Source organism: Aspergillus versicolor (genome assembly GCF_001890125.1).
Source record: "Aspergillus versicolor CBS 583.65 unplaced genomic scaffold ASPVEscaffold_14, whole genome shotgun sequence".
Lineage (NCBI taxonomy): Eukaryota > Fungi > Ascomycota > Eurotiomycetes > Eurotiales > Aspergillaceae > Aspergillus > Aspergillus versicolor.
The window spans coordinates 342921-368214 of NW_024467537.1; the positions used below are offsets into that span (position 1 = coordinate 342921).

General features: G+C 49.7%; 13 protein-coding genes across 13 annotated transcripts; 9 read left to right on the forward strand and 4 right to left on the reverse strand.

Moving 5' to 3' along the window:
* Window positions 1-1171: 1171 nt before the first annotated feature.
* ASPVEDRAFT_66066 (uncharacterized protein) lies at window positions 1172-2885 on the forward strand (the record flags this gene model as incomplete). Its single annotated transcript, XM_040815860.1, has 3 exons — window positions 1172-1656; window positions 1705-2277; window positions 2309-2885. 3 exons carry the CDS (start codon window positions 1172-1174, stop codon window positions 2883-2885), a joined length of 1635 nt encoding a protein of 544 aa, XP_040673642.1.
* Window positions 2886-3918: 1033 nt separating this feature from the next.
* On the forward strand, window positions 3919-5179 carry ASPVEDRAFT_142788 (aromatic ring-hydroxylating oxygenase subunit alpha; the record flags this gene model as incomplete). Its single annotated transcript, XM_040807869.1, has 2 exons — window positions 3919-4709; window positions 4765-5179. The coding sequence occupies 2 exons, from the start codon at window positions 3919-3921 to the stop codon at window positions 5177-5179; spliced, it is 1206 nt and encodes a 401-aa protein (XP_040673643.1).
* A 239-nt stretch (window positions 5180-5418) lies between these two features.
* On the reverse strand, window positions 5419-6700 carry ASPVEDRAFT_143353 (uncharacterized protein; the record flags this gene model as incomplete). The annotated part of the gene is made up of 6 exons (XM_040807906.1): window positions 5419-5696; window positions 5763-5830; window positions 5893-6272; window positions 6336-6415; window positions 6461-6497; window positions 6551-6700. The coding sequence occupies 6 exons, from the start codon at window positions 6698-6700 to the stop codon at window positions 5419-5421; spliced, it is 993 nt and encodes a 330-aa protein (XP_040673644.1).
* Window positions 6701-7002: 302 nt separating this feature from the next.
* On the forward strand, window positions 7003-8474 carry ASPVEDRAFT_47076 (uncharacterized protein). The gene is made up of 4 exons (XM_040813697.1): window positions 7003-7225; window positions 7286-7418; window positions 7475-7598; window positions 7644-8474. Exons 1-4 carry the CDS (start codon window positions 7058-7060, stop codon window positions 8413-8415), a joined length of 1197 nt encoding a protein of 398 aa, XP_040673645.1. The 5' UTR covers window positions 7003-7057; the 3' UTR covers window positions 8416-8474.
* A 490-nt stretch (window positions 8475-8964) lies between these two features.
* ASPVEDRAFT_47077 (uncharacterized protein) lies at window positions 8965-10091 on the forward strand. Its single transcript, XM_040813698.1, has 4 exons — window positions 8965-9098; window positions 9146-9201; window positions 9250-9291; window positions 9343-10091. Exons 1-4 carry the CDS (start codon window positions 9077-9079, stop codon window positions 9709-9711), a joined length of 489 nt encoding a protein of 162 aa, XP_040673646.1. The 5' UTR covers window positions 8965-9076; the 3' UTR covers window positions 9712-10091.
* ASPVEDRAFT_34062 (uncharacterized protein) lies at window positions 9936-10514 on the reverse strand (the record flags this gene model as incomplete). Its single annotated transcript, XM_040810817.1, has 1 exon — window positions 9936-10514. The coding sequence occupies one exon, from the start codon at window positions 10512-10514 to the stop codon at window positions 9936-9938; it is 579 nt and encodes a 192-aa protein (XP_040673647.1).
* A 498-nt stretch (window positions 10515-11012) lies between these two features.
* Window positions 11013-11287, forward strand: ASPVEDRAFT_89117 (uncharacterized protein; the record flags this gene model as incomplete). The annotated part of the gene is made up of 3 exons (XM_040818517.1): window positions 11013-11072; window positions 11122-11187; window positions 11252-11287. 3 exons carry the CDS (start codon window positions 11013-11015, stop codon window positions 11285-11287), a joined length of 162 nt encoding a protein of 53 aa, XP_040673648.1.
* A 482-nt stretch (window positions 11288-11769) lies between these two features.
* On the forward strand, window positions 11770-12379 carry ASPVEDRAFT_47078 (uncharacterized protein). Its single transcript, XM_040813699.1, has one exon. The coding sequence runs from the start codon at window positions 11848-11850 to the stop codon at window positions 12337-12339; it is 492 nt and encodes a 163-aa protein (XP_040673649.1). The 5' UTR covers window positions 11770-11847; the 3' UTR covers window positions 12340-12379.
* A 1185-nt stretch (window positions 12380-13564) lies between these two features.
* Window positions 13565-15579, forward strand: ASPVEDRAFT_178807 (MFS transporter). Its single transcript, XM_040808824.1, has 2 exons — window positions 13565-14848; window positions 14907-15579. Exons 1-2 carry the CDS (start codon window positions 13674-13676, stop codon window positions 15436-15438), a joined length of 1707 nt encoding a protein of 568 aa, XP_040673650.1. The 5' UTR covers window positions 13565-13673; the 3' UTR covers window positions 15439-15579.
* A 578-nt stretch (window positions 15580-16157) lies between these two features.
* On the forward strand, window positions 16158-17649 carry ASPVEDRAFT_202991 (aldo/keto reductase). Its single transcript, XM_040809393.1, has 2 exons — window positions 16158-17095; window positions 17154-17649. Exons 1-2 carry the CDS (start codon window positions 16493-16495, stop codon window positions 17613-17615), a joined length of 1065 nt encoding a protein of 354 aa, XP_040673651.1. The 5' UTR covers window positions 16158-16492; the 3' UTR covers window positions 17616-17649.
* Window positions 17650-18109: 460 nt separating this feature from the next.
* On the reverse strand, window positions 18110-19119 carry ASPVEDRAFT_89121 (uncharacterized protein; the record flags this gene model as incomplete). Its single annotated transcript, XM_040818519.1, has 5 exons — window positions 18110-18193; window positions 18247-18444; window positions 18513-18887; window positions 18941-18999; window positions 19044-19119. The coding sequence occupies 5 exons, from the start codon at window positions 19117-19119 to the stop codon at window positions 18110-18112; spliced, it is 792 nt and encodes a 263-aa protein (XP_040673652.1).
* Window positions 19120-19553: 434 nt separating this feature from the next.
* Window positions 19554-21895, forward strand: ASPVEDRAFT_57123 (FGGY-family carbohydrate kinase; the record flags this gene model as incomplete). Its single annotated transcript, XM_040815301.1, has 4 exons — window positions 19554-20261; window positions 20324-21058; window positions 21182-21339; window positions 21862-21895. 4 exons carry the CDS (start codon window positions 19554-19556, stop codon window positions 21893-21895), a joined length of 1635 nt encoding a protein of 544 aa, XP_040673653.1.
* Window positions 21896-22798: 903 nt separating this feature from the next.
* Window positions 22799-25178, reverse strand: ASPVEDRAFT_142804 (uncharacterized protein; the record flags this gene model as incomplete). The annotated part of the gene is made up of 4 exons (XM_040807871.1): window positions 22799-22839; window positions 24250-24550; window positions 24608-25029; window positions 25091-25178. 4 exons carry the CDS (start codon window positions 25176-25178, stop codon window positions 22799-22801), a joined length of 852 nt encoding a protein of 283 aa, XP_040673654.1.
* Between the last annotated feature and the right edge of the window lie 116 nt (window positions 25179-25294).

Sequence of the window (25294 nt, forward strand, 5' to 3'; positions counted from 1 at the left end):
ATGGGAAACCTTTCACTATGCTTAATGCATCAGGACCTGTCTGCCAGCCGAACTCAGATCGAACCATATGTTCTAGCGCCAGGTCTGGTGCGCCACGGAGTTGGGAGGGGGAAGCAATAGTAGGGTCTTTATCCCCAGACTTGTGATGCCCCCATAGGCATTGAAGATAGAATACTGTCACTAATATCAATGTACAAGTTACCATCTCTCTTACAGCTGTGGCCAGTCCTTAGTAAGCTTAGATGATAGAAAGCACTACCCCATCTATTCCTTTCCTGCCGTCCCTAAAGTAGTATTGATATATCGAATAGGTGAGTAGTGGAACATATACTGCTGCCTCATCTCCAAAAGTTAAAGTTACCCGCTCTTGAGATGGTGCCCTAGGGCGGAAAAGAGTAGTAGACATTGGAAGGACCTAGCGATTCAAACCCACAGAACGGCAGTGGAACGCGAGAAACCGAATTTCCATGACCATGGGCTGGCCCGGCTACTACATTCTTTTATCATGGACTGATGCGAATATTTGATAGTCGGACCGAGCTGCCTGTCCGGCGGCGTAGTGCTCATTTTAATTTCCGCTTTGGGAAATACCCCGTATGCTCTGGCGTTGCAGAAAATGAAAGACCGAGCGAGCATCACATTTATCCCTTAGGTTAGTGCTAGTAGTGCCATTCCATGGCTCTCCCTATTCGGACCCCTCCCCCGCAAAAGTGATGCAATAACAGGTGACGCTGATGTTGGGCGTCCGGGATCTCATACCGCAGAGGCAGGTATTTCCAACGCCCATCCCTTTACTGGAGCCGTTAAGCTGCCGCATTGATCCTGCAACCAGGGCCCTTGGCTAAAGGTCGGACTAAATGGCCGTAGTGCGCCCAGGGTGCACAGGCCGACATTACGGGAAGCAGTCCTCCTGTCAGAATGTGTCCCAGTAGGCGACCCTGCGAATCCTATGGGAGCCAGACCCTTGTCTAGTACACCTCCAGCTCATCCGGGGTACATACTCGGACAACCCCAGAGGCTTGGGCCCCTACCGCACACTCTATTTAGGCATGCTGTTCCGATAAAACAAGCTAGAGCGGGTGAAGAATATGGGTAGAGATAATAACCATATCCGTTATAAAGCGTAGTGGAGCGGTCCTGACGATGTGATACCTTGGTCCCCACCGCAAATATGACTACAGTAAAGGACGAACTTGATAACAAAGAACCAGTTGATGATCACCCCACAGAAGGCAATCTCAGCACCATTACCCATAATGGAGACCATCTCCAACGCAGACTGGGCATCCGCCAAATACAGCTGCTCGCGATAGGAGGTACCATTGGAACCGCGCTCTTTATCAACATCGGCAACGGGCTGAAGGACGGAGGGCCCCTCAGCCTCTTGCTCGGCTGGTCGCTCTATTCTGGCCTCCTTGGACTAATCAACAACGGGATCACTGAGATGACTGTTCTACACCCTGTGGCTGGGGGCTTTGTCCGACTAGCAGGAAAGTGGGTAGACGACGCCTTTGGCTTCATGGCTGGTTGGAATTTCTTCTTTTATGAAGCCCTTGGGATTCCATTCGAAATAACCGCTGTGAATATTGTCTTGTCGTTTTGGAGAGACGATATCCCCACTGCTGCTGTTTGCAGTGCCTGTATTGTTATATACCTGTATGTCCCCAAGTATGCTACTAGTATTCTTTGCTAATGTCGCTCCAGTATTTTGAATGTTCTTACTGTCAAGATTTATGGAGAGGCTGAGTTCTGGCTATCTGGAGGTAAAGTAGCGATGATTGTAATATTGTACTCCTTCACATTCGTCACGATGGTCGGCGGCAATCCCCAGCACGATGCGTATGGATTCCGGTACTGGCAAGTCCCGGGGCCCATGGCTGAGGGTATTAGCGCTGGTACCTTTGGGCGTTTCCAGGGCTTCCTGTCTGCGCTATGGTCCGCGTCGTTTGGGATTGTTGGGCCGGAATTTGTCTCCATGGCCGCCGCCGAAGCGAAACACCCGCGTGTCTACGTCAAAAGCGCATTCAAAACCATCTACTGGCGATTTTTTCTGTTCTTTATTCTCGGTGCACTTTGTGTGGGCATCGTGATCCCCTACGATGATCCTACACTCGTTGCTATCCTATCGGGGGACGACGCCAATGCTGGCACAGCAGCAGCATCGCCATACATCATTGCAATGGGGAATATGGGGATCTTGATCCTCCCACATATAATAAACGCCCTGCTAGTGACAACCGTGTTCTCTGCTGGAAATACATACATGTACTGCGCCACGTACATTATACAGTCTTGCTCTTGAGGGCAGGGCTCCGGCCTTTCTGACCAAATGCACCAAGCAAGGGGTCCCTGTATTCTGCGTCCTTGTTACGACTTGTTTCGCATTTCTCTCTTTCCTCCAGTTAAACGACGGCTCCGCTGAAGCACTTACAATCCTAACAAGTCTCATCACGGCTGGTGGTTTGATCAATTATATCACGATGAGCGTGACTTATATCTTCTTCCACCGCGCGTGTCGTGCCCAAGGGGTTGATCGCCGGACATTTCCTTACTACGGTCGCTTCCAGCCATATTGTGCCTGGGTCGGACTTTTCGGAGAATGTCTAATCCTTTTCTTCTACGGATACTCAAGCTTTACGCCGTGGGACGTGTCAACGTTTTTCAGTTACTACACCATAGCTATCATTGCACCGGTTCTATTTACGATGTGGAAGATTGTCAAGCGTACGAAGGTTGTTAACCCTCTCGAAGCAGATCTTGTTTGGGAAAGGCCAATTACTGATGCGTTTGAGGCGGCGCTGAGTTCGCGGCCTGTTGGATTTTGGACTGAGATGGGGAGGATGGTCGGTTTCCAAAGGAAGACGGTCCATACGGGGGCGGAGTAGGACTATGTTCACTGATTCAATGATAGTATTGAGTTGAGAAGGACTCGTGACTTTCCTTTCCAGCCCGGTTAGAGTAGATAAATTGTAGAAGTATATTCCTCGAGTTTTCTTACCCACCGGTTGTCCTGGATGTCTATTTGTGAAGCATCGCTTTTCTAGAATACTCGTGGTTATGACGGCCAGTATCATCACGACTCCGGTTCGACTCGCAGGGTCTACAGTTCTCCCCGGTATTTTAAAGTCGTCAGCCTATTTAGATGTCTGATGCCCCTGGTCAATTTTCTTCAAGACACTATCCCTCCAGTGCATGACACGTTTACCAGTATGACAATTAGTGTAATCAACTGCAACCACGGTGAGAAACAGTAAGTTCCATCGTTTTGGACCATCCTGGATTGTACTGTGATGATTGCTAAATGCCCACCACTATTGGATTATGGTCCATATTAATCCGTGCAAATCCGAAATTTCCTGTGTAACGGCCTGAATCGCCGTCCCTTAGAAGGCTGTAAGTCCAGCCTATCCGTTCCTCAACCTCTGAGGCACATCATAGATTTTGACATCCAAGTCTGTGATAAAGTTTGGGCCGCTCAATATGCGCTACGGCTCCTATGTGCGAGCATTTTCATTCAAAAGTAGTAAATGGCCCTTACGCCAGCGAGTCAGGTATTCTGGCAATCCACCAGATCCTTTCGGAGATGATTGCGCTTTTCGGCTCTTCACGGACACTCGGGTTCAGAACCCGATGGCCGGGCTGATAGACTCCGTGGCGGAAACGACAGGTGCTCATTCAGTATACCGTTCTGGGTAAATAGGTCCTGAGATAGGTGTGTTCCAGCAATAGGCTCTGGAAGATATGCTGGCATGAATGTTGGCAACTGTAGTATAAAGGCAGCTTCGCGATCAGCCCATATCTGCTTGTTCCCATTCTATCTCAACAGCGGAATCGTTATCAAAACCGTACTTCGTGGTAGCACCCTTCAAACATTTACTCTCAGACACCATGTCCCACAAGCGAAACACGCGAGGCCCCATGTGTACCAGCCCGTACACAGACGGCAAGAAGGAGCCGATTAGGGCCCTCCCAGCTACATGGTATACCTCACCTGACATGTTCGAACTCGAGCGGCGCGCCATATTCAGCAAGAAATGGATGTTAGTCACCCACGAAGTACGGTTGCCCAATACCGGCGACTGGGTAAGGTTCGAGATTGTCGGGTATGAATATGTCATATCGAAGGACCGCAAGGGAGAATTCCACGCCTTCCATAATACGTGTCGACACCGCGCTTATGCTGTTGTTGATAAGCCATGCGGTCGTAACCAGATCCTGTCGTGCAAGTATCACGGGTGGTCGTATGCTTTGGATGGCAAGCTCACCAAGGCGCCGTGGTATGATGATGTGGAAGGGTTTGATAAAGCCCAGAATGGTCTATTCAAGATCCATCTGAGGAAGGATAAACTCGGCTTTATTTGGGTGAATCTGGATGCAGACGAGGACCCTGAGTCCTGGGAGAAGGAGTTTGACGGTATTGACGAGCAGAAGAGATATGATGGATATAATCTCTCTGACTACGTATTCAATCATGAATTCGAAATTGACGCAGATACAAACTGGAAACTCTGCTCGGACAATTTCAACGAATGTTACCACTGTCCCACTTCACACCCCACTATCCCGACCTTGTTCGATGTCGAGACGCTCACTCAGGATTCAAAGGACGGCTACGTTGTCTCTGTGTCTGCGCAGAATGAGGAGCAGAAGAGGGAAGGTCTCCAGATTTGCACAACGTACTACTTTCCTAACGTATCCACCAACATTCTGTAAGTCTCCCTTACCTTCAAACCAACCTACGACGGACTGGAACTGACCTGGCAGTCCCAACTATATCATGCTACAGAGATTCCTCCCCCAATCCGCCTCGCGAACCAAAATGCACTATCAGATCTTCCGCAACAAGAACGCCAAACCGGAACTGTTCGAAAAGATCGACACTCTCTATAAACAGGTCATGAATGAAGACAAGGGTCTCGCATGTGGTGTGCAGAGGAACATGGAGCGTGGCCTCTTCGTCAACGGTCAAATGCACCCTCGCGTGGAGAGTGCGGTGCTCCATATGCAGTCGAGGACCCGTGAGATTGTTAAAGAGCACGCAGAGCAGGAAAAGACTGCAGGGCACCAGATCTGGCCTGCTAGTCAGAATCCGACTACAGATGCTGTGACCAAGGAGGATAGGGCGTTCTGCGACGGGCTTCCGTGTGCGCCTGCGCAGGCTGCTGCTGTTGCGTGGTGATTTCTATTCGCTGTGGAGATTTATGTCATTTAAATTACGGATCATAGCCTTCAGGCTTTCATGGCGGTCGGACTGTTTTGCGCAACAGCGACCGTACTTGCTCCTCAGGTAGAAATATTCAAGGTATCTGATATAGCTCTCCTAATATAGGCCAAACACAAGTTGTCAGGTTATTCGATATTCGTCCTATAACTTACGCTTCTGTCATTGCTAACAACCAGCTGTAAGGTAAACACCCTTTACCTCACAGAACTATTATCCGTGTCTGGGTTGTCCAACCTACCTTTGCTACTATCGCTCTCCCCCAATCGCGAAAACCCATTACTCGTGCGCTTCAGTGCGATATCGCCCGGTACGCCGCCGAATTGTCTCGAACGATTAGATGCATTTCGCTTCCACCTCGTGAGCCTTTGAGGAAATACTCGTGCCACCAGCGGCCATACCGGCGGGAGGGAAGCAGCGATAATGATAATGGCCGATTCCAAGACACACCATATGCCCAGCTTGACTGAGACCCCTGCGTACGACATGTTGTTAGTCGAGTTCAATTGATACTGGGGATATATTTAGAAGACGCTTTTACAAGTTGGATCGCTTAGAATCTCCTCCTGGAAGAAGATAGCCATGCGGAGGATACTTGCTAGAACTCCGCTGTATTGAATGCCGAGATTAGCGAGCCTGAGACTGTTTCCTAAATCGGTGGAGATACGTACAGCCCTCCAAGCAGAAACACGCCTGTCAGCGCAACCTTTTGCATCATTCTTGTTTGCAGTTTCCAAACAAACGGAAGTGGCATAATCAGGATAACGGCATCTGTTAAAATCTGTGGAAGGGAGACATAGCGGAAGAAAGCGGTCTGATTGAAGCACTTTCCTCCCTTTATGCTCTTATCCCAGGCGAATTGCACGGGCGAACATTGCAAAATGGCGGAGAAGAAGACGCCAACGCCTGTGCCTATCAGGATGGACACCATGGCGTACGACAAGACATGAAATTTCGGGGTGCGGAAGATCCTGTTGTAGAAGAGGAGGATTGAGATTTTTGCTGGGGTCACAATGAAGGGATAATTCATGATCTGGGAGGCGAATATCCCCTGAGTACTGGTCAGCATTGCGCCTACAAATTAGCAGCTGTATAGGAATACGGCGAAGGTAACCTTTTGCAGAGCGACGAGTTTGTCGGGTGCCGTTTTCTGGATGTACTCAAAATGGTATCCCAGTCCCGCAATCTTGAGTACTTGTGCGGTCAGTCGGGCTAATGAAATCGGAGTAGACGCCATACACACTATAAACAGGACCGACTGTCCAAGGCTTCCTATCTTCGAGAAAAACTGTCAGAAACAATGTATTCAACAAGGCGGGGCAGGGCTACCATAGCGGGAATCATTAAATAGTCGTCCGCCGTGCACGCAATTCCTTGAACACGCCTGGTATAGAACCGACCGGCCACAAGGAGGATCTGGACGGGCATAACAGCAATGGAAACCCCCATCAACGAATCACCACAATAAGAGGAGTCCATCTCTGCTGTCCCGACCTGCGCCTGCCTGCGTTGGCCAGCAGGGGCGGGCAGCGGTTAAATACACAGCGCTGGCATGGATTAATTCCTTCAATCTCGGTTCCAACGTACTGGATCTCGGTGGTTGCATCGTGGCCAAACTATTTGAGTCCGGACCGTTCGATGCAGTCTGCCCGCGAGTCGCAGGGAATAAGTTGCAGGGAATATTAACCGGCTAATACGTGATAGCGCTGTTACTAGCTGCTAATGAAACAGCCCACGCTCTTGGTGTCTGTCATAAATTCTTTGTTCTTTTCCGCCCCTCTGCACTTTCCACTTTTCTCTTTCATTTCTGATCCTAGTATTCGCCTCGCAATTATCATGGCTGGTGTGTCGTTATCCAGCGACATTGTGACTCTCACAGAGACCGTGAAGTTGAGAAAGGAATCCATTGATGAGACTGCCCGAATTGAAGCTCTAAATGCCGCGAAAGGCTTGGTAGAGGCACTGTCCTCTCCTGTGGAAAAGGCCATCCAGGATGTATCAGTCGTATGCAAATTCGCCGTAACTGGATCTGCCAATAAGCCTAACTTACCCTCGTCCTTGCAGAACATAGTCACCCCTATGGCGCTTCGCATGGGTGTCCAGCTGGGCGTTTTCACATCAATCAACGACCCCAATGTCGAAGGAATCACTACCAAAGAGATTGCAGAAAAGGCCGGGGCTAGTCCGATTGTCGTCGGTATGCTCTCTCTCCCCGTCTTCCATCTCCCATGGTCTAAATATCCCCCTGCTCAGGCCAAGTCATGAAAGTCCTGTCAGCCACAGGCTACGTTCTTGAAGCGGGGGTACAGCTGTACAAGCCCTCTGCTCTGACCACCGTCATGGCAGATCCAATTATGGAGGCTACAACCAGAGCAACGTGAGGCCCTTCTAATCCTGCGCGATTTGATTCTGACATTTGCAGCTTCGATATCGGTCAACCCTGCGCTACGTACGGGCCCGAATTCTTTCGCCGCAACGGCAACCAGTTCCCAAGCTGTGTAGAAGACACTCCATTCCAACTCGCACAGAAGACTAAACTCAGCTACTGGGACTGGCTGGGACAAAATACTTCATTGGCGCAGGACTTCCAGCAGTTCATGACGATCAAACAGCAGAAGACGCCTTGCTGGGCTGACTGGTTCGATGTTAGCGGTATTATCCTCGATGGGTTCAGGAAAAACGAGGAACACAGTACGATGCTCGTGGATATTGGCGGCGGTGAGGGACACTATACCATCGCCTTTAAGAGTAAGTTTCCTGATGCAGGTCGGTGCATTCTGCAGGACCTCCCTCATGTCATCTCAAGTATAACCAATGCCCCGGACGCCACCGAGTTAATGGCCCATGACTTCTTCCAGCCCCAACCGGTAAAAGGCGCAAGGGTGTACTATCTCCATTGGATATTACATGACTGGTCTGATACTCAGGCACGGGAAATCCTACTTCAAATTGTCGACTCCATGGAACCGGGGTACTCACGTTTGGTTATTAACGAGAACATCATCCCGGATACAGATTGTGACTACAATCTAGCTTGCTTAAGTATGTTAATGATGGTTCAGGTTGGGGCTTTGGAGAGAACAGAGTTGCAGTGGCGCGAGTTGCTACATTCAGTGGGACTGACAGATATATCATTTCATCAACCTCCAGGCGGTCCAGGGAACGGTGAGGGTGTTATTGTTGCTGTGAGGTAATGATTTAGTTAGTTAATTCCTGTAGTGTTGACTAATTCGACTTATATTAATCCAGTCAATATACATTCCATAACATCGCGACTTCATTGGATAGCACCAGCTCAATCCAATGGAACTGCGCCCTCTGCCCCAGGAAAGACATCCAATCACAGAGTCGAGATGTTAGGCAGGAGTTGGGAAACGCAATACGAAGCCCCTTCCTCATAACGGCCTAGTCACGATGGTCTGTGCCCATTCGGGTCGTTATGGCAGAGCCAACAGCACCAAGGACTGGCTCGTTGCTTGGTATTTGATTTACTTTTGGGATGATATCTATCTTCAACAGCCTTCTAACTGTGTAATTCCAGTGCCTAGTGTTTACGACAGGTCCCCATCAACTCATGAAGAATCATTTCCAAGGACTTTCCTTTCCAAATGTTGGTTACATCGCCAGGTGATATTTTTGGAAAGTGTTGGATTATTAGGGCTTACACACCGTAGAAAGAAGGTTTGCATGGCCACAGAATTAATCCGTTGGGTTTATTACCGCAGCTCCGTTAACTCCTCGTTAGTCTTACGCGTCCTCCACCTTTTATCATTTATCTGGCCTTTATTCCCCAGGTGGACTTTAATAGACCTTGTACATGCTTACTGGCTCGCTCGTGCCTGTTGTTGTTTGAAGATGGAAAACATCGGATTTCAAGGTGACTCGTCCGAAGCATCTTCTGTCCTATTTCCTGACATTCTACAGATTACCTCGCCTGGAAAGCCCTGGCGTTCGAGTGGGCAGACAGCATTGACAAAAAAGTAATTACCCCATTTACTACTGCAAACGATAACGCTAATCGGACGCAGGACTGGGATCGACTGCGAAATATTCTAACGCCTAAGCTCCTGGTAATATTAATAAATTATGGACATCGCATCTTAAAGCTAACGTCTCCAAAGGTAGATTACAGCATGCTCGGACAGCCCAGCACGCCGGATATGGAATCCGACGCTTTCATCGCGTGGATGAGCTCCCCAGACTTTGTCGGAGACCCGCTCGTCCGCACTCAGCACCTTCTCGGGGCTGTCTCGTACGAGTATGTGTCTGAAGATGAGATTACAGCCATTCATCAGATTCGCGCTGCGCACCAGCGCTACTCGGACGATACTCTTGCGACTGTGGCTTACCACGCCCATGGATATGGTAACATACAACATTGGTACAAGAGAGTTGAGGGGGCTTGGAAGCTTTCTGGATTGCGACCCGAAATGTACTGGAGTGAGAATGATCTTTCGAAGATTTTCTCGCGACAGGGCCCAGCATCGTGACTGGCATGTCATGGAGAAGCAATGCGCGGTATCCTGCTTGAAGATTGTGGTGGTTGTCCTCGGTTCTTGCTAGAATATCACACGGCCAGTTCTTATTATACTTTCTGCATTGCACTACATATAAACGGGCAGGTACTTCTGGGGCTGGAACGAGATACCATCCTAGCGTTAATCTCCTAGGCAACTAACTCATTCATGTATCCCCTCATGATCATGCCGAGTCACTATCCGAACTTGCTTTGCAAAACACGCAGTTTATTGAGACAGGGATCCTTATCCACACAAGTCCCCCTTAACCACCGTGCCTTACCCACATCCTGCATCTCAAACGCACGACGCGAATTCAAGGTCCTTGTATTATCAAACAGAGCACATTCTCCGAGGTTCATCTTCCGCTCGTATAAATATTCTGGCCGCTGTAAGCGCGCGTTGGATTTTCGCGCGGCTCGGTGCCATTGTTCAGCTTTGTCGTTTAATGCTGAAAGGGGAGACTGTGGAAAACCTTTGCCCTGTAGCTCAATAGCTAGGCTATCATGGTTCGAGAATGGAGCCAGGAACGGTGGGCCCCAGTTGATCTTTTGCAGGCAGCCGACAAGGAGCTTCGTCTTCCAGTCCTCGTCACCTTGGTTCCCGCGATAAGGTTCCATTGCGTCCGCAAAGTCCTGGAAGCGGATATAGACAGTAATGCCAATTTGGAGAGGACATAGGTCAATAAAAGGCTTTCTTGTGTGGTATACGTTCGAATCAGGATGGTTGTAGTGGTAGTTGACTGGAACCGAGGCGAGTATACCGAATGCCTCCATATCGGAATACAACACGTCAACGGCCGCCTTTTAAGCATCGGCAAATATACTAGCACCTCCTGAAGACGCAGACTGGATGCAGTGTAGCAGCTGAACGTGTGGCGGGTGGTGAAAATACAGTGTCTTCTAACATATAAGGCTAGATTATTCCGGACCTCTTGGTCTACATCAAACATGCTTATTCTATTCTTTTCGACTACACCGACCTTACGTCTTAATCAGTGGAACCTATGGGGTATACTACAATCAATCGGATTGTTTCGCCGATTTTTTTGAGCTGGCATACAAGAGGTACCCACAAGTATGCGGTGTGATGGGCAGCTACTCTCTGTACAGTAGATCGTTAACATTCTGGGTCGGCATATACGACCACTGGAGGCCAGAAGAGAAATATAAATTCTCTACAGCCGTCACCCAGGACGTGAACTACCTCAACAACATTCAAACAACTCATCTCATTTCCAAAGCCAGTACATCAAATTATTTTGAACCCCCAAGATGAAGTTCCTCTACATTGCCACCGCCCTCATTGGAGCCGTCACCGTCCAGGCCGCCAAGGTTCGATATTTTTAATTTGATGGCAACGCATAAGCTAATCTCACTGTAGCTGCCCTCCGGCGCACCCTGCAAGCCTGATGGAAGCATGGGAGTCTGCGCTTCGGGACTTTGCATTGTAAGTTTAGCCAACAAGAACCCTTGAGTTGAATTGATCAAATGCTAATGGACATCGTGTCTAGAAAACTCCTGACCAGCCCCAGGGCAAGTGCAAATGATCGCGAAACCCGCTACATTTAGTGGAGGACATTCATATGTTTAGGTCCTTTCGGAGTGCCTTATTGGGTGTCTTGGTTAAGACGAAGGCTGTGTTGGAAATCTAGTTCTGGTCTTGCAATTCCTGACCATGTCATTCGTTATATAGAGCCAATTCAGTACTTCTTGATCCTTATAGCAATATGTATATCCGATGTCCTTATCGGCGTATTTCATGTCGAACCCTTACAGATAAGCCGTAGTATTTTGCATAAACAAATCAAAATATCTTCAGCCCTGCCAACACGCTCATTGGCCTAGTTTCGTGGTAAATGACCCACTAAGCTTGGCCGTGCGTTCATCGCCGAAGCATCACCCCCCGGGATAAACTGCGCCAGCTAAAAATAGCCGGCATAGAGATGCCTTCTATAAAACTCGCTTTCTGCACTCAAAACTGTCCAAATTCCATATTTTTGTTTCCATAGTTTTTTAATAAGCCTGCCACCATCCATTCGTTTAAATAACTCGCCGACCTACCAGAACCCACGTACTATTCAATCATTACAATATCATCGCATCCACAATGTCCTCCACCACCACAACAGCAGCCTCCACCTGTACCGGGTCAGCAATGTACGAACTTCCCATAAAGGACGCAGCATGCGGGACACCAAACAACAAAGACAAAGACTACAAGTCCCTCTTCTCAGACTGCGCCGCCCCCGCCGCCGTCCGCACCTACCACGATGACTGTGCTCTCTACGCCCCTGCACTGGATCAATCCATCCAGAGTCTCACCGATTGTCTCTATGATGCGGGTGTGAAGTGGGAGGATGTCTGGTGCTCGGGGAACACCAGTGCCTCTGCGACTGGGACGGCATATCCCACTGCCACTGCTACGTCTAAGGAGGAGTCTAGCTCGACTTCTACTTCTAAGGGTTCAGAGGAGACGGACGGAAAGGAGACGGACGCTGATACAAACGGGGCAACGTCTGGGCGTTTGGGACTTTCTGGGGCTGTGGTCTGGGGGCTGTTCGGGCTTCAGGCTGTTGGTGCTGGGATGATGATGTTTTAGTGACTGTCGTTTCTGTGCTGATTTGTAGTATATAACTCGCAATATGTATTTGAATTAATTCCTTCAAAGTCTTCTGGTATTTCCCATGTATAATTCGAGGTGCAAGCCTGGTTTATTGTCCTTTGCTATGAGGGGCTTACTTGAAGTCGCAATGAATTTTGGTTTTGCTTGGATGAGTTTCATTCCCAGAGCTGATCATCGACTTGATCTTCTCTATTTTAGCCTCACAATATGCAAATATTGAAGTCAAGGTGGTTCGTCTGAGTCTATCTCTGTATTGTCGTCGATATTCCGAACCCTATTCCCGATACTACTATCTACATCTACGAGTGTGTTCGCGAAATGCTGTCGCCATGCTTTAATACTTACTTCTTGGTATATTCGTTTAATTTTTATTAAATAATCTCTATTTCTCTCAACATCTTTGTCAATTCAAGGCTGATATTATGAGTAACAAGGTTTTCCCACCACCACGGCGAAGGTATCAGCTGTCATTCACACAGCGATCTCCGTCAGCCCTGCGGAAATATATATCCTAGTATAGATGAACCGTGGATGTATTATGTTAGCTCTTCTACCTATGAGAGAACGTGAAAGTATACCGACTGATATTTCATAAATCGCTGGTATATGCTTGGCCTCTTATGAATCAGTTTAGGCTTATGAGAGCCTTAAATGTCCATGTATTAATATGATGCAGAGTCGCTCCATATGTTCTCGACTCTCTAAGATTCCCATAATCCCTGCAAATTATGTTACCCCAGGCATCATTTTATATATGTTTCAAAAATATGACAAGTGTAATGATTTTGGGGAGTAGGGAAGACAAATGATCAATCAGACAGTGGTATGGCCAATTTCCCGGGTTCTATGATGCCCTATACTCGGGGATATTGTCCGCTGATCCGATTTCGTTTTCTCTTGCTGCAGGTCGGACATATTCTTGCGTCAGTGTCACACAACAGCTCGGGCTATGCGCGATGAGTCACTGTCACAACTTGCATGTCCACGATAAAGTAAGGAGATCGGATCTTATCATATTATGATGCATTGCAAAGTGCCTTATGGATGTGATATAGATACAATATGTGATGCATGTGAATGTTCTTTTATGCCTCTGAAAGTATACATAGCGACTGCTTATGTCATGGCAAGTGGGGATCGGGTAACCGGCAAGTCAGCGCCACTGCGGAGATAACGGAGATTGTCTTGTTGAGCTTATATTTGCTCACTTTTTGATGCGAATTCTTAGTGCGATGATCAGTGATGAGAAATCTCGTCATCGCATTTAAATCTCTTCTCTTTCCAGACACCTTCGCCCACCAAATGTCGCCATGACTGCAATCTCCCGCGTCCTGTCCTACGCGGTCAACAAGCCCTATCGAACCCGCGACCTTCGCCATGACTCTTCACCGTATGTAAACGCAGATGGATATATCGACTTCGCGCCAGGGGACATCGAGAACCCCCGCAACTGGTCTCTGCCTCGTCGCGTCGCCATCACCGTCACCGCCGTCTTGCTCGTCGTAAATGCGACCTTCGCCTCCAGCTCACCCAGTGGCTGCTTTGGCTCCATCTCCGAGCACTTCGAGGTGTCGACGGAGGTCGCAGGCCTGACAATCACCCTCTTCCTCCTCGGTTACTGCGCTGGCCCTCTGATATTTGCCCCACTAAGCGAGTTCTACGGCCGTCGATGGATCTTCTATATCACCTTCGCTCTATACCTCGCTTTCAACTTCCTATGCGCTTTCGCTCCGAACCTAGGCGCCCTGCTCGTCGGACGGTTCCTAACAGGCACATTCGTCTCGGCACCCTTGAGCAACTCCCCGGGCGTCCTAGCAGATCTATGGGATCCACTGCAGCGCTCCAACGCCATGGCCGGGTTCTCAGCAATGGTCTACGTCGGACCAGCCCTGGGCCCCGTCATCGCCGGCTTCCTCGAGCTAGAAAAAGACTGGCGATGGAGCTTCTACGTCCTCCTCTGGCTAGGCGGAGCTACGGCTATCCTCATGCTTACGATCCCAGAGACATACGCGCCGATCGTTCTCTGCAACAAAGCAAAACGCATCCGCAAGGCCAAGATCCCGGGGTATGAGAACGTCAAGGCGCAGGCCGAGGATAGTGATCGGACACTTGTGGGAATTTATAAGGTCGCACTCACCCGGCCGTGGATTATTCTCTTCGACCCGATTTCGCTCCTCTGTGCGATTTATATGGCTGTGGTATATACCCTTCTCTATATGCTTTTCAGCATCTACCCGATTGTATTCCAAGAACGGCGCGGGTGGAACTCCGGCGTGGGCGAGCTTCCTTTGATTGGAACCGTCGTCGGGGCTCTAATCGGAGGTCTGGTTGTGTTAGCGGATACGCATATTCGACAACGCAGGATTGAACGCGGCGAGAAGAAGATAGAGGATACCGTTCCCGAGGACAGACTCACCCTCGCGATGATTGGCGGTGTTGGCTTTCCGGCTACCATGTTCTGGTTTGCCTGGTCGGCTGAATATAAGTAAGCTTTTACCATTCCTTTCATTATCAAGAGACAACATTACTAACTGGGATGTCAGTTACGTCCACTGGATCGTCCCCACCCTCGCCGGATGTTTCCTCTCAAGTTGCCTCCTGCTCATTTTCGTCTCATATCTAAACTACCTCGTCGATTGTTATCTAATGTACGCCGCCTCGGCAATCGCAGCGAACACCATCGCGCGATCCGCATGCGGAGCCGCCGCACCCCTCTTCACAAACCAGATGTTCACAGCCATGGGAATTGGAGGCGGGGGCAGTCTCATCGGTGGTGTTGCGACTGTGCTCGGAATCATCCCGTTCCTGTTCTATAAGTACGGAAAGCAGATTCGGGTGAGGAGTAAGTTCGCGCCCGCGTTTGATGTGAAGAAGAATCAGACTACGGATGAAGAGGCTGGGGCTGTTTCTGGGGGTGTCCAAGATGAAACCCAGCGACGTAGCCTGTCGGAGTCTACGGAGAGTACGACTTCTGAGTCGACTGTCGGTGACCAGGTGCATGAAGCAGAAGGTCAGAACACGGTGGCTGAGGGGGCTAAGGAGGGTGACGGAGCGACCAGGGAGGGTACCTCCTAATATGCCAGCAACAATGCCTATAGAGTTGTCGGCCAAAATAGATAATAGATGCAAATATAGACTACGTATATAAAATGGCAGTGGGAAGCCGCTCGCCCAGCAATAATGAATTATGTGGAGGTGCACCTACTTCTCACTCCGACCGTATATTTTTACCTCTGGCTACGATAACCTCTCCGGTGCAGCTGTGAGTCTGGGAGGACTATATTGTGATATTTTGATTTGTACTTTCAGTGCCTAGACGCATCGAGACTTATCAGACAATCTACTGAAGTTCTAAATGCTGAAAGCAGCCTAGATTGTTCGATTATATATAGCAGTACGTTGCTCCTCTTGTGTCGTAATCACAACCACATCAATGTTTTGAAAGTCTTCCTACTCCTTCAGAAAGCTATTCCTATCCTTGGTGATCCCCAAAATTACCAAAACGAAGGCGTTGACTTATTCCTGCAGCTGTGTTCCCACCCTTGTGGTAGCAAGACCTGCACCGTGAATGCCAAGCCAAAGCTGAAACAAGAGTATGTGATTCATCCTTGCTGCCTGAGGATGACTTTATAGCTCAGTATAGGATATCAGATGGATCATATGTTTGTTGTATGTTGGTAAGCCCTGCGTTTTAGCAGAGAAAACTTTCGAATAGCCATCGCTTGATGTGAATGCAAAGCCCTCCATATAATGGACCTCTTCCCAGCTCAGTAAGGATCAGTGGGTGACCCATCATGGGTTTCCCTCACAGTATACATGATGCCCTCAAGTCATGCCTGTTTGATTGGATTCTCCGTCTGATCTCAATATTCACCATTTTTTACTGTCTAATATTTAACCATGAGTGAAAAACCGCAGTACACTTAAAATTAACTAATACGATATTTATGCCTCAGGAAGGATGCCTTGGCACTGCTCGTCTCGAGGCATCTCGACACGGGTCTATCCCCACTGCCCCCGCGCGACAGCCACAGCTCCGTCCACGGTGATATCCATTTAAACCCCGCCAGTGCGACTGGGGAAAGCTGCCCAGCGGCCAGCTATTCTTTCCTCTCCTAACGCCACAACCATGGCATCCCTCGCAAGCGGAGCAGCCCGCGCTGCACTCAGAAACTCCTTGTCCCCCCTGCGACAGCACTCTTCGCGGACTCTAGCCACCCGCGCAACCTCTTACACACTCAACACGGGAGCCAAGATCCCAGCTCTGGGCTTCGGCACATTCCAGGATGCAGAGTCCCAGGAAGAGACCGTCAGCCGCGCCCTGCAGAAGGGGATGCGCCTGATCGACACGGCACGGGTCTACGATGTCGAAACGCAGGTCGGGAAGGGAATCAAAAAGAGCGGCGTCCCCCGGGAGGAGGTTTTTGTTGGCACAAAACTGTGGTGTAATGATTACCACCCTGATGATGTGGAGCGTGCGCTGGACGACTCTCTCCGTGACTTGGATACCCCTTATGTCGACCTGCTGCTGATGCATTACCCCTGCACCTTCAAGCGTGGACCGGACCGATTCCCACGCGATGCTGAGGGCAGGATGATCCACGGCGAGACGAGTTTTGTCGATACGTGGAAAGCGATGGAGAAGTTGACCAAGACCAACAAGGTCAAGGCCATTGGGGTTTCGAACTTCAGCAAGGGCGAGATCGAGGCGCTGATCAAGGAGTCTTCTACAGTAAGTCTAGTCAATCGGCTTCCCAAGATGCCTAAGACTAATAATATTCTCTCCTCAGGTCCCCGCTGTTCATCAAATGGAAGGACACCCCTATTTACAGCAGAAGGGATTCAACGAGTGGCTGAAGAACAAGGGTATCCACGTCGTCCAGTTCAGCCCGCTAGGCAACATGAACGACTTCTACCGCCAGACCGGATGGTCAAAGGAGATTGCGCATATGATGCGAGTCATCGACCAGCCGCTACTAAAGGAGATCGGCGAGAAGTACGGCAAGACGCCGGTGCAGGTAGTGCTTGCATGGGGTATCAACAGCGGCCGCTCTGTCATTCCCAAGAGTGTTGTGGACTGGCAGATTGACCAGAACTTGGAGGCTGATTTCGAGCTGCAGCCCGAGGACATGGCCCGGATCGCTACTTTGGATGCGAAGGCTCGCTTCAATGATCCCAGCTTGGACTATGAGTGGCGGTTGTACAGTGATCTGGAGGGGATTGAGGGGACCAAGAGAGGGAAGACACACTAGTTATAGGTATTGGGAAAAATGAGTACAATAAGCTAATAGAATTTGAAATGCATTCCTTTATCAATTCTTGCTCTACATCTCTTAGTCGTTGCATTCGTACGAATAACTCTATAGGAAGCTGATATATTGAAGCTCAATATTCGTATGGTCACTCCGTGTGCCACTTTTCGTGTGAATGTGTTGTAACTACAAGGCTGCCAGTTGATACTAAGAGAAACGCTTTTATTAAAAGAGCAGCTGGGATTGGACTTTCCATTCTGAATTGCAGAGGCCAAAAAAAAAGCGCTTTCCTACTTGTAATATCAGACCAAGCTTGGTACAAATAAGTACCGAAACCCAGTTCGACTATAAAAATTACTAGCGATATTAGGCTGTCTTTCTATACTGCATTGTCAAAAAATAAAGGATCACTACATTATCGCGTATCGCTGCGTCGTCTAAGATCCTATCCACCGGTTCCATTTTGTCTAACCATACGTATGTATTATTTAAACTCAAGGCAAAGTAAATCCACCATCAACGACAATATTCGAACCCGTCATATAACTAGACGCATCCGAAGCACAGAAGAGGTACACCTGGGACCCATGTTAGCCAAACCCAAACTAGAAAAGACATTTTAGATACTTACTCCCTTGAGCTCATATGGCGATGCAAACCGACGGGCCGGAATCTGAGCCAACCACTTGTCCAGCATCTCTTTGGACGCATACTCCATGATCTGAGTCTGTGTATAGCCCGGCGAGACGCAGTTGACACGGCAAAAGTCTACCCACTCCACGGCCAGTGACTTGGCCAGTTGCAGCACCCCCGCTTTTGATGCATTATACTGCGATAGATTAGTCTAAATAGCTCTAACCGTGGTTGATTTATGCAAGGCAGGAAAGAGATACATACTGAAGCCTGTCGCTGAGGTGTATTCACAAGCGTCGCACTAACTGACGCCGTGATAACCACATTTCCGAAACCTTGCTTCTTGAAGACCCTTGCCGCAGCCTGTGCAGTGTAGAAAGCACCATTGACATTGACGTTCATGATCTCTTGGAACTCCTCAGGGGTGTACTCCTCTGCCGCATGCTCAGAGCAGATCCCTGCATTCGCCACAATCACGTCCAGCTTGCCAAAGTCCTGGACGATCTGGTCAATCGCTGCGCCGATTTCCTTTGGCACTGTGACATCGGCCTGGTAGGCGCGGGCTTTGGTCTGGTATTCCGAAGCGATGTTTTCTGCTGTCTTTACGGTGGTTGTCGTTGTGCGGTAGAGAAGGGCAATCTGGGGGTGTTAGTACGGATCAGTCTCATTGTAGGGGCTAGTTATTAGCATACCTGGGCCCCGGCCTCAGCGTATGCAGTAGCCACAGCTAGACCGATTCCTCGCCCGCCGCCTAAGTTGTCAGCGAAGACCCCTCTTCAAATAAAAGTAACATACCGGTGATGGCGACGACCTTGCCGGTCAGATCGAAGAGCTTTTGCACCGGGGCATCATTGGGTTTACAGAGGACCATTTTGAGAGAAATGCCAAAAATTGAACAATTAGTATGTTAAGCCCTAGAAAGACAGTGGGATGTATTTATATTCCAATTGACTTGTGAATTCTTCTCCTCGTTCATAGACTCAGTATGGTCCAGATAACCATATGGGTTATACCAGCTGTGCGATCACCGGCTCGTGCATATCCTCCGCCTCGGGAATCTGCCTCGTCTCGGGGGTTCCCCACTGCCTCTCCAGGACTCTAGACTCGGATATCATCAACTCCAGGCGAGAGTATACACGAAGTATGGGCGCGAGAGAAGTAGATATTATTGATTTAAATGCCTTTAAAAGACCGACTGAGTAGAAGTCGCTGAAAACCCGCTGTATTCCCACCTTCAACGATTCCTTGGTGTTCCTGCTCGATATACTCAAGTGCCCCCTTACCTCTGTTTTCTCGAGAGCCAATATGGTCAGCTTCAAGCACGGAGATCACTACATCGGAGTCGATGTAGGAACAGGCAGTGCCCGTGCCTGCGTCATCGATCACACAGGCAGCATCGTCGGTCTCGCATCGCAGGAGATCAAAACATGGCAACCGAGCCCGGAGTTCTACGAGCAATCAACCGCCAACATCTGGGAGAGTATCTGCACGGCAGTCAAGCAGGCAGTCCAGCAATGTGGCGTGCCACCGTCCAAAATCCGCGGCCTTGCGTTCGATGCGACTTGCTCCCTTGCCGTCTTCAGCAACGACACCGACAGCCCAGTTTCTGTCAGCGGGTTGGACTCGAGTAATGACCGGAATGTAATCCTATGGCTCGACCACCGTGCTGTTGAAGAGACAAAGTCCATTAATGCGACTCGCCACCCTGTACTCCAGTATGTGGGTGGGGGCATGTCGGTTGAAATGGAGATGCCCAAGATCCTCTGGCTGAAGAGGCATATGGATGCCAGCCTGTTTCGGAACTGCAAATTTTATGACCTTGCAGATGCTCTAACCCACTTGGCAACTGGAAGGGAGTCTCGCAGCTACTGCAGCGTGATCTGCAAGCAGGGCTATCTTGTATCCGGTACAGACCGAGGCGAAGAGGGCTGGCAACTGGACTTTTTGACGTCAATCGGCCTGGAGGATCTTGCAGCTGATGGCTTTGCTAGACTTGGCGGTATAAACTGCAAGGTTGATTTTCCTCTCGGGCTCCCTGTTTATCAGCTACACAGGCTAACATGTAAATGTCTCAGAATGGGGTATATCTCAGTGCAGGCGAGTGCGTGGGCCCGCTAAGTGCAGAGGCCGCTGCTGGATTAGGGCTCTCACCGGGAATCGCCGTTGGCAGCGGCGTAATAGACGCCTACGCAGGCTGGATTGGCACTGTCGGTGCAAAGGCTGACCTTGGACTTGCCGAGGGGACGGACCACAAGGAGCATGTCTCTCATCGGCTGGCGGTGGTGGCCGGCACCTCAACATGCCATCTGGCCATGTCGGATGATGAATTGTTCGTCCCTGGGATCTGGGGCCCGTACCGGGACGTCCTCTTCCCGGGTGCATATCTTGCAGAAGGGGGCCAGTCGGCAACGGGTGAGCTCATCCGACATGTTGTTGAGAGCCACCCCGCATACTCGGCAGCAAAATCGGCAGCCAAGCAAGCCGGTGTGCATATCTACAACTTCCTAAACGAGTATCTTCGTAAAGAAGCCAAGCAGGCCCAGGTGGCCCATGTGGCTGCGCTGGCCAAACACTTCTTTTTCTACGGCGACTTATGGGGAAACCGGTCTCCCATTGCAGACCCGCAAATGAGCGGCGCAATCATTGGATTAAGAAGCGATCAGTCACTCAAGAACCTTGCACTCCATTATTACAGCGTCTTGGAGTTTATCGCTCTGCAAACACGTCAGATTGTCGACACGATGAACAAACACGGGCACCGAATCTCGACAGTCTTCATGTCAGGCTCCCAGACGCAGAATGACATCCTGGTCCATTTGATCGCTTCTGCTTGTTGAATGCCGGTTGTACTTCCTGAATACGTCCACGCCGCTGTCTGCCACGGTGCGGCGATGCTCGCGGCTATGGCCGCCACAAATGCCTCCGGGGCGAAGTCGAAGGACTTGTGGGGAATCATGGATCAAATGAGCAAGCCTGGCCGACGCGTGGATCCTACAGCTGATGCGGACGAGCAGCGGCTTCTCCAGGCCAAGTATGAGGTATTCCTGGACATGTGCTCCAAGCAGCGCGAGTACCGGGAGTTGGTAGATAAGCGACTCGGAGCAGCATAGAAATGACCATAATTGGATAATGTACTGTATGGAACAACATACTTGGCAGTAATGTCGGCGATTCGGTGTGCCGTATGATCTCGGATAGCCGTTGCAAGAATATCATCCAGAAGTTTAGGCTGTAAACGACGAACCATCCAATGGCGTTCCAGCAATAGGATCAGGTTTCCGTTTCTATTCTATACCCCCGAGGCGAGCACACTCGACGCGAGCATCCCCTAGCTGACCCCAACTGACTCCACACCCTCATCCTCTTTTTCTGATCCGGGGAGCCGATCTTCAGTCTTGCCGCCTGAATGGACAAATCCGGGGCGTGTATGGTCTTGCCCATGTGTATATTAGCCCCCGATGCCCCTATATCATGACACATCAACCGCCACGGAGACCATCTTGGTATTTCTCACTTGCTTTTTCTCTTCCTCCTTCTTTGACTGCCAATACCCCCTATCCTCTTCCACGGTGCCATGCTGGGAAAGTTCAGTGATGAGCGGGCGAAATGGAAGATCGCTTCCAAGCTGGAGAAGAGATCACTCCTGATAGCAGTTAACCTCCTCGCTGGCCTCGCCATTTTTTTCTTCGGTGAGCCGCAAATGATTCAACTGGAATGACTCGTGCTGATGGATGAAGGTTATGACCAAGGAATGATGGGTGGAGTCAACGACTCCAAGGCGTACGTGGATCAAATGGGATTGGGATATAAGGAGAATGGGAGAATTGTTGTAACCAACACCCTGCTGCAGGGGGGGATCGTCTCTGTCTACTACCTAGGGACCCTGGTTGGATGCTTCCTCGGCGGGTATGTCAGTGATAAATACGGCCGTCTCAACTCCCTTGCGTTCGGTTCTGTCTGGGGTATCATCGGCGCCGCGCTACAGTGCACCGCAATGAACCCAACGTGGATGATCGTGTCCCGTCTGATCAACGGCGTCGGAACAGGCATGCTGAACGCTACCGTCCCCGTCTACGGCTCCGAGCTTGCAGACTATGAATCGCGCGGCATGTTCATCGCCATGGAGTTTACCTTGAATATTGTCGGGGTGGTGGTGGCTTACTGGCTGGGCTTCGGGCTCAGCTATATTAGTGATGGCACATCTCAGTTCCAATGGCGATTCCCTGTTGCCTTCCAGATAGTCATGCTGCTTATCCTTGTGACAACATGCTGGTTCTTCCCCGAATCCCCGCGTTGGCTCTGCATGATGGGCCGTCGCGACGAAGCACTCTATGTCCTCAAGCGCCTCCGTGGGTCCGCGAACGAACACGCAGCCATCCAGGAAATGCGTGAGATTGAGGCGATCGTCGAGCTTGAGCATGAATCAGGGCAGAACGTCACCTACTTCCATATGTTGTTTGGCATTGGTGATGGAGATTTGCACATCGCTCGCCGTGTGCAGCTCGTGGTCTGGCTACAGATTCTGCAAAGCTGGTCAGGAATCGCGGGTGTCACCATGTACGCTCCCAGTACGTTGTCTCTACGGTTCTCCCTTCAATCCATCCAAATTCTAATTGGCTTATAGCAATATTTAAAATCGCCGGCTTCGATTCCCAAAAGACAATGTGGATCTCGGGACTGAACAACATCTTCTACGCGTTCGCAACCCTTCTCTGTGTCTTCACGCTCGATCGCATCGGTCGTCGCTGGACCCTCTGGTGGGGAGCGGCAGGACAAGCAATTGCCATGTTCGCTGCAGGAGGACTTGCTCGTGGTGGTACAGACCATCCCGACAACCAGGGCCCCTGGGGCATTGGCGCAACCTCCATGGTCTATCTGTACACGTTTGTCTTTGGTGCAACGTGGCTCACTGTTCCGTGGCTGTACCCAGCAGAGATCTTTCCGCTCAAGGTGCGAGCCAAGGGGAATGCCTGGGGTGTTGTGGGCTGGAGTTTGGGTAATGGGTTTGTCTACCATTTTGTTATTTCTCAGTATGGATGCTAACATTCAAATAGATCGCTGACCCTGGCGCTCCCTTATATTTTCGGCTCTATTGGCGAGAACACCCTGCACGTATTCGGTGCTGTCAATCTCATCAGTATCCCAATCGGTGAGTAAAAATAATGATATTATCCTTTAGCCTCGCTAACAAGAACCAGTATGGGCTCTGTACCCCGAATCCAGCCAGCGCACACTCGAGGAAATCGACCTGCTCTTTGCAGCCAAAGCTCCCTGGGTCTGGGTGGCCGAGTCCAACTTTGCCAGGCTTATGGCCGAGAACCCGAACTTCGGCGCCGCTCGTCACGGCGGGAAGATTGTGACCGATGCGGAGAAGGCATGGAATGCTCAGTCGGAGCATGAGGAAACAGTTTCTACTAACTAAGTGGGGGGTAAAGCCACTCTCCCGTTACACTGTTACACTGCTGCCTATACGACAATGAGCGAGGACTGTTTATCTCATGAACTAGCACCAATGGGTTATACTAAGTTTCTATCTTTGTATTTCAAAAGGAAGAATTCAAAATAGGTGTAACCTTGAAAGTGTAAGACTGCTATTATTAATTACGCCTGGCATCTACAATATAACCCTGTCAGTGGTATTATATAATAACCAGAACCTTGCTAAATATCTTTTTCAGAGTGGAAATATATTGTGAGTCTAGGCAAAGATTTTCGTATACCAGCATCAAATAATATTAAAGGCATGAATGCAGGGCAATTCGAGCTCGGGAGAGCCATAAATTGGCATTTCACTGAATTCAGGGAGCCATGTGGGAGATTTACGAAGACAATGATATAACTCAAATAAGATCAAAATTCTATTGAACTAAGAAACATTCATATTCACATGTACAATGAAACCCATACAGGGCGGTCTATTCGTTTTATTTATTTATTTATTTAGCAAACTGCAACCTGTTAGTATAGAATCCACACAAGCATTTGTAACGGAAACACTTACTGCCAATAACACCGTTCACGGGAATATCAATAGAGGTCGTGTAGCTGGCGGCGTCACTAAGGAGATAAACGTAGGCACCGCCTAGTTCCTGTACCTCCGCCAACCGAGGGAATCCACCATAGTACTTGAGCTGCTGCTCCCAGTCAGGCTGCTGAGGTACCCAGTATGTCATGGCAGTCTTGACCAGGCCAGGGGACACGCTGTTGACACGGATTCCGTATTGCGCCCATTCCATTGCCAGGGTGTGGGTCATGTTGCGAACGCCGGCTTTGGATGCACCGTAGGGGGTGGAGGGGACGCGCTGAGATGAACTGTTAGTAATTATTTACAAAAGAACGGGATTTACTCTTCTTCATACCTTGTTAGGTCGGTAAGAGGCCATGGAGGCTGTGAAGACAACAGAGCCCTTAATTCCGAGCTTAATAAAAGCACGAGCAGCGGCGCGTGCGGTGTAAAAGGCACCAAAGAGGTTGACATTGAACAAGGTCTCAATATCCTCCTTCGTAAAGTCGAGAGCGGCCTTGTGGTGGGTGCGTCCGGCGTTGACGACCATGCCGTGGAGAGCACCGGCCTCATCAATGATCTTATCAATAGCAGCAGTGATGGTCGATTCTTCAGTCACATTGGCAGTGACAGCGAACAGCTGGCCGGGGAAGCGCTTGGACACGGCAGCGAATTCGTCTCCAGCCTCACCAATGTCGATGGAGTAGACCTTTGCTGCGCCATTGGAAAGGCAGCACTCGGCGATGCCTAGACCGATTCCGCGGTTGGCACCGGTGACTGTGGATGGGACATTAGTGATGCTCTTTTTGTAGTTCTGTAGTATTCCTGGTATGCATACTTGCTATGACCTTTCCGCTGAGACCGATCTGGGTCTGAGGGGTGTTGTCCGCCTGGAGGGGAGCTGATTCTGTCGCGGAGGGAGCCATTGTGATGATAGTAGTGATATGGAATCAGGCGAGTACGATTGAATCACAGATCATTTAAGGAAGGGGAATCTATTTTATAAACGACGGAAAACACGCCCCTCTGCCCCTCCGCGTCA

What these genes read in the sequence shown, in the direction of transcription:
- ASPVEDRAFT_47077 (XM_040813698.1), top strand. Translation starts at nt 9,077, where the DNA reads ATGGAAAACATCGGATTTCAAG. An exon ending in CAGACAGCATTGACAAAAAA is followed by an intron (nt 9,202 to 9,249) that starts GTAATTACCCCA and finishes AATCGGACGCAG; the next exon opens with GACTGGGATCGACTGCGAAA. An exon ending in TTCTAACGCCTAAGCTCCTG is followed by an intron (nt 9,292 to 9,342) that starts GTAATATTAATA and finishes ACGTCTCCAAAG; the next exon opens with GTAGATTACAGCATGCTCGG.
- ASPVEDRAFT_47078 (XM_040813699.1), top strand. Translation starts at nt 11,848, where the DNA reads ATGTCCTCCACCACCACAACAGCAGCCTCCACCTGTACCGGGTCAGCA.
- ASPVEDRAFT_202991 (XM_040809393.1), top strand. Translation starts at nt 16,493, where the DNA reads ATGGCATCCCTCGCAAGCGGAGCAGCCCGCGCTGCACTCAGAAACTCC. An exon ending in TGATCAAGGAGTCTTCTACA is followed by an intron (nt 17,096 to 17,153) that starts GTAAGTCTAGTC and finishes TTCTCTCCTCAG; the next exon opens with GTCCCCGCTGTTCATCAAAT.
- ASPVEDRAFT_47076 (XM_040813697.1), top strand. Translation starts at nt 7,058, where the DNA reads ATGGCTGGTGTGTCGTTATCCAGCGACATTGTGACTCTCACAGAGACC. An exon ending in CCATCCAGGATGTATCAGTC is followed by an intron (nt 7,226 to 7,285) that starts GTATGCAAATTC and finishes TCGTCCTTGCAG; the next exon opens with AACATAGTCACCCCTATGGC. An exon ending in GAGGCTACAACCAGAGCAAC is followed by an intron (nt 7,599 to 7,643) that starts GTGAGGCCCTTC and finishes TGACATTTGCAG; the next exon opens with CTTCGATATCGGTCAACCCT.
- ASPVEDRAFT_178807 (XM_040808824.1), top strand. Translation starts at nt 13,674, where the DNA reads ATGACTGCAATCTCCCGCGTCCTGTCCTACGCGGTCAACAAGCCCTAT. An exon ending in GCCTGGTCGGCTGAATATAA is followed by an intron (nt 14,849 to 14,906) that starts GTAAGCTTTTAC and finishes CTGGGATGTCAG; the next exon opens with TTACGTCCACTGGATCGTCC.